This window comes from Etheostoma spectabile, chromosome 6, assembly GCF_008692095.1.
Source record: "Etheostoma spectabile isolate EspeVRDwgs_2016 chromosome 6, UIUC_Espe_1.0, whole genome shotgun sequence".
NCBI lineage: Eukaryota > Metazoa > Chordata > Actinopteri > Perciformes > Percidae > Etheostoma > Etheostoma spectabile.
This window is the reverse complement of record NC_045738.1, coordinates 4,826,365-4,832,584: the sequence shown is the minus strand read 5'-3', so window position 1 is coordinate 4,832,584 and position 6,220 is coordinate 4,826,365. Positions and strand designations below refer to the sequence as shown.

Genomic DNA, 6,220 nt, shown 5'->3' with positions numbered 1-6,220 from the left:
GTGTGTGTGTGTGTGTACGTGTGTGTACGTGTGTGTACGTGTGTACGTGTGTGTGTACGTGTGTACGTGTGTGTGTACGTGTACTGTTGGAGCCACTCAGTTTCCTAAACTGTCGTCAGTTTGAGCTCTCAGCTTTCACCAGCCCTTGGAGCAGGCTGGTGCATAGAAAGACTGTAGCATCATTATTTTACAGACACATAATGTCCCCTTGGCAGGAAAAGATAGTGTAACACTAGTGGAGTGGAGCCAGATCAAAAGGAAATTAAGTGGAATTCTTCAGACTTTAGGAAAAGCAATAAGAATGCCCTGAGCAGAATGAAAAGTCCTGACAGAACACAGGCCTTAATGAAATTCTTGTTTTTTTTCTTGTGTGAGCGAGCGTGCATGCATGCTTACTTCAATGGGTTTGTCTGTTTTCTTATACTGTAGGCTGTAATCAGTCTATCTCTGCATGTGTGCGTGCAGTATGCCAGCGGATGCATATGGTGATAAAGACTTAATTTACAATTTTTTTCAGCATTAATTTCACCAGTTACCTAACTCTCCAACATTTGTGATAAGCCTGCATAAGATTTTAATGTAAAAATACAACCACTTCTAAGCCTGAGGCACACTGGGACTACGCCAGACAGGAAATCTTCTGTTGAACCTTTCTAGGGTAATAGAGTAGTAGTAAAAATCCAAAAGTTAGTCGAGCGTGAAACACTTTCTTGTCATTCCTTCCCTATAGATTGAAAAGAAGACATTTAGGTTTTAAGGGTATATCGATTACTAATGTTACATAATTGCTTTTAATTGAAAACTTTCATACTAAAATTCCATCTGATAATCTGATACTGATAATATACGTTCCACCTTTTTACCAACTTTACCAATCAAAGACAAAAAATCCTTAACCTGAAATGTTGCCAAAAATGTAAACCAACCTCTGTTTGTTTGTCCAGGACGGAAAGAAGAATTATCAGCCTCACCCTCAATACCCGTCAATGACTTGAAGGTGATTCTGAGCCTAGCCAGGGAGCAGTATCTGAAGATGACTGACTCCACTCTGCCCTCTGCTGCCACCTGTCTGACAGACAAGCAGGAGAGCACAGCCGCCAAGAACTCAGGTATGGCCCAAAGTAAAAAAAAAAAAATATTTTTATAGTATTTTTTTATTTTATTTTAGTAGGCTGGTCAATCTTTCTTGTGTAGACACAATGAAACACCTACTGTACGTTTATAAGATGGAAATACCCCCTCTCCTTCAACTCAAAGATCACATTTTCATCTCTGACAATACTTGCCAATTATTTCGAAGTTTCTGCTAGTAATCTAGTATCTAGTAACATAGATTGAGGCATTCCTTCAGCAAGTGTAATTAGATTGGAAAAGCCTTCACCAGCAAAAGTAGCACTTGTCTAATTTTCTACATAATGGCCTTTGTGGGTATCCTCCCTGTATTTTGTTCTGTACCATTTTAGATATATTTAGCTCTCCAGGACCTTACACAAAAGATAGACATGAATTTGAAGAGATGAGCCAGTGGGCTTCAAAAACAGAAGTGATGATAGATGTAAACACGTAGAGACATACATTCTTAGGGGCAAATCAGATATTTTTTCAACCTAGAATAAAGGTTTTGAAGAAGAGGGAGACAATTAGTCCATTTTTCAATTTTCATTCATTCACTTGCAGACAAATACAAATTTATGTGAGCCCCAAATTGAAAGATGATGGTTCTAGCTTGGAGGGAATTTTCCAAATGAATCAGTGGGAAGGACTCTGACCAGCTAAGCCTTGTTGCTTCTTTGTTGGAGGTTTTCAGACCATTTCCCACCTGCAGTCTGACTGGCCTGAGAGGAGCGTCCTCCACAACATAGAGAACCTACAGAGGAGACGACAGAAGAGGAGGTAAAAGAGATTCAAATAGACATACAGTATGACAACTCTGTGCTCCTGATATACTGTATTTGATCTACAATGCATTCTGTGTGTGTTAGATTCGGTCTGTTAGGTCCAGGCTCCAGTGACAGTCTGCTGGGTCCTAAAGACATTCAAAAGAGCTCCCCTGCATTGCTGGATGCCAGAGAACTTCTAAAACATTTTACATGTGATGGCCTGCCTACTGGGGAGCTGCAACCACTGGCTATCAGTAGAGGGTAGGTTCAGTCATCTTTTCTGGCTCCACGAAATGACCTGACTGAAGCTGTAACTAGACCTTGACACAGGCAGACATAAAGAGAGACACATGTAGGCAGAGGTAGCCACATTAGTCTGCCAGAGTTGCAGACAAACATGGTTATGCAACGAGACAAATGTCTCAGAACAGCATAATTACAGATTTACAAATTAATATACACATACTGTAATCAGGTAAACAGTATCTGTGTTGTTTTAGGATGGTTCTGAATGACAGTTAATGAGGCCATAATGAGGATTTGATTATGATCATTAGCCTGCGACGTTGATCTTACAACCTTTTTGTAGAAACATTATTGAGTTGGGTTGAATAAAACATTATTCTGGAGCAGAGCAGTCATCAGTTAGGGCTAATAATTCCGTCAGGACAAACTGTGTGTTTTAATTAGTGTTTTTTGCATTTGAGGTTTAATGAAGAGAAAAACACAACTTTCTTTGACAAACTGTTTCTCTCTTTCACTCTCTTTGTCCACCACCCCAACTCTCTTTCATCCACATTCTCTTTCTCTTCAGTAATAATATGTTTCAGTTGTCACCAGACCTTTCTCCCAGGAGAATCAGCCAGATGTCCTTCAACAAAGCCTCAGTGTCGCATTACCATGGCATAGAGTAAGTTTCTATAAAGTATACAGCAACCGTTACAATAAATTAGGTTTTACAGTACAGGCAGCTATTATCATGTATGTATGATCTACAGAATCTCGGACCGTAACTAATCAGTCTCCATAACTTCTTTGTTTATTATTTAAAAAACGTATTTGTTCATCTAGGTTCTGCCTAGACAACCAGCGGTCCCTGGACCGGGACCAGGCCTTTGTAAAGCTCCAGTCCCGTCTGATTCGGTATGAGACCCAAACCACCTGCTCCAAGGAGCCCTGTGCCCTCCATTTTGCCCTCAGCCCCGCCCCCTCCCCTGCTGTGATGTCAGAACCAGGAAGTGTGCCTGACGGCGAGACTCTGCAGAACGCTGATGTAGCGCGTCTCAAACGCAGATCATGGGACACGGACATTGTTGGAGGTTATCCCCGCAAGAGGTATGGTGATAATGTACAGTATGTTGCTACCGTACACTGATGGGTGGGTGGCTGGGTGGGTCTTGGGGCTGCAGTTGCGGTACGTTGAATGTTGTTGCTTTAATGTTAATAATATTACCATGTTTGTGTCTGTGTGTTTGTCTGAATGATCCAGGCTGGTGAAGTCGGAGAGCAGTGACTCCCTCTGTTCTCAGAGCAGTGGCAGCAGTGGGACACACTCTGCCATTAGGTCTCTACGGCAACAGCCAAGCAGATCCAAGTCCACATCTTCAGGTAAAACAAAAACACTCAATGTTAAATGGAAAGGGACGAGTGATCCTGCTTTACGGAAGGTGTTAGAATAACAGTTGGTACTCCATTTTACACCAACTATTATACAGTTATCAGTGCATGGTATTAATGATCCAACTATCTAGAAATGCCACTCTCAATATATTGTAGTTAAGAAGGTACTTCAAAACTGGCAAATATGCATGAGAAAGGCTGCACACCACTACTTATAATGTTAAATAAAATTATCAGCTTAACTGTTGTGGGACAAACTCATGTCTCAAACCAGTATGTCGATATGAAGTAACATTTCCAAACATTAAACCCAACAATCCACTCAACTCTTTTTACAACAAATTTGATAATAATATAATATATTATACTTTATTTTTACTTAATGAATCATTTTAGAGGCTTAATATCTGCTGAAATGTGATTATAACATGAAAAAGTTACCAATTAAGCTATTCAATCACCTACAATTCCTGGATAGAATTTGTTTGTGATTTGCAAATAATCTCTTATTTCATGTCATAGTGGAACAACATACGGTACTTGTCAAACATAGATCCTATTTTCTTAAGAAAGGATTTCATCAATTTCTTTTAATAAATTCTAACTTTGCTTCAAGCCCCTCACATGTATCATGTGAGAACCTCTTAAAATACTTTCTTATACTTTACAAATAGATACATTTTGACTGTAGTGACTCTTTACAGAAGATCCTAAGACCACATTTGATATAACACACTCATTAATATTATTGTGATAATGTTTATTTGTTATTTATTAATATATATTTTTTATTCAATCTTGTTCTACTTAGACATATGCCAAGGAATTGTACTGTCATGATGGTAGTGCCTTATTGTTCATTTTTCTGACATTATTACTCAGGTTTGGCAACTCTTGCCTCTGCTGACAAACCTAACCCTCAGCAGCTGAAGACGCATCATGAACACACAGAGGACAAACTTTCCAAAGAGTCACGCTCCCAGAAACACAATAGGGTGAGTGTTTGTGTGTCTTATTTTGAAAGGGGTGAGATGCTTTAAAAAAAAAAGTTTTGTTTTGAAATTATTATTATTATATACTTTTTTGTAAACCTATTCACGCTATTGAAATCATCTAAATATATATAACTGTTACCTTGGAAACAAGTCCTCAGAAGTAAATTGTTGCAAGATATTTAGTTTATACTGTACATTAATGTAAAAGTGTTCCCTTCATGTAAGGGGTTAAAGCGTATTGCTAGGAAAAGACATTAGCAACAGACATTGATCATGGGGCATAATACTCAGGGTTGGTACGGGGGCTTGAAATCCCTGAAAATGCTTGAACATTGATGTTGTGTTTTCAAGGTTTAATAAACGCTTGAATTTTGGATACAATTATTGAAAATGCTTAAAATTGTAACTGTATTCCTTTCACAATGAATACCTATCTGACTGAATAGTTAGTTTATTAACTGGATAAATAAAATGTTGGAAAACCTAAAATGAAACCTGCTCGCTTGGTGTGACTGCGATCTGCCAGTTGTGTGTGATTCTGCCGGGTCTGCACCATGAAATCTCTATTGCGCCAATGCTGGGAGGCTGTCATTTAAATAAACGTTGGCTGGAAGATGACAAATATAAGTTATGGATTAAATGAGGACAAACCCGGGTTGCCTTTTGTAAAGTCTGCAAAAAAGACGTGCAGCTTTTTATAATGGGCGGCTGTGGGCTTTTGAGTTACATGAAGGGTAAAACATTTTAAAAGACTTTTAAAGTAAGGCAACTGAAGTACACGTTAGCGCCTTTTTGTTTGCCCTAACTGCTAGCATCTAAAGGGCCCTGGGCTCTGGCAAATATTATGTTAGATCACATTATAAACGCAGTCCTCACTTTCCTAATTATATACAGACTTTTGCAACCCGTTTAATCAAAGTATTATGATAAATCACGTCAAAAACAGTGTCTGTAGTTTTCTGCGGAGTGAGCGAGGATGAGCTGTCACAGACCGTGGTAAAGTTGGTTTAATATTGGAAGATCAAACTACATATTAGATTTTTTGAATGTGTCTCTTAGCCAACGTCCAATATACTAGTATACTGTTTAGCCAACAATCAAATCACTCCCTCGTGATTTGTAAAAGCATTCTGTCCTTTGATTTTAGTAAAGATAAGAACAGCGTAATACAAAATATTACAAACTGGCATGTTTGAATTCATAACGTTAAGAGGTTCGGTTTTTTCGGTGGCGTTGCATTACAACACACTACACAGTGTGTGCTGAGACAGATCATTTGTATACAAATTTTGAGTAGTGCACAGGAGGAAGAGAAGGAGGGAAATGAAGAAGGCAGTAAACTGAAGAGACCAGAGCAGGTCAGAGAAGGAGAAGGCCACAGAAGGAGCAGAAATAAGTGAAAGGGAAAAAGGAAAGGAAGAATTGAGTGTGAGGGATGAAGAGGAGGCTGCAGATTCAGACAGGCAGGGAATGATCAGGAGGAGGCAGATGAATCTCTGGTTTGAATTTAAGGCTTCCGTAGCTGTCTTTTGTCACTGTTGCAGTCAAAAGGTATTTGATTGGCTGCATATTGAAACATTTGATAATTACTCTATAGCCACCAAGTTCTGTGAAAGATTGTAAAATGTTATGTTAAACATTTGTGCATCTGTTCTGTCTCTTGAATGCACTTTATAAATGCGGAGGCTATTGTAAATACATCCATCTCCACTGAGCCATGCAGAA

General features: G+C 38.9%; 1 protein-coding gene across 1 annotated transcript in view; it reads left to right on the top strand.

The window, feature by feature from the left end:
* Positions 1-6,220, top strand: part of mtbp (MDM2 binding protein) — a 28,228-nt gene that overhangs the window by 16,363 nt on the left and 5,645 nt on the right. Inside the window, exons 14-20 of the mRNA XM_032518895.1 lie at positions 945-1,109; positions 1,800-1,893; positions 1,983-2,141; positions 2,695-2,790; positions 2,952-3,215; positions 3,370-3,488; positions 4,383-4,495. Coding sequence (XP_032374786.1) covers positions 945-1,109; positions 1,800-1,893; positions 1,983-2,141; positions 2,695-2,790; positions 2,952-3,215; positions 3,370-3,488; positions 4,383-4,495 — 1,010 coding nt within the window. The remainder of the gene's footprint in view (positions 1-944; positions 1,110-1,799; positions 1,894-1,982; positions 2,142-2,694; positions 2,791-2,951; positions 3,216-3,369; positions 3,489-4,382; positions 4,496-6,220) is intronic.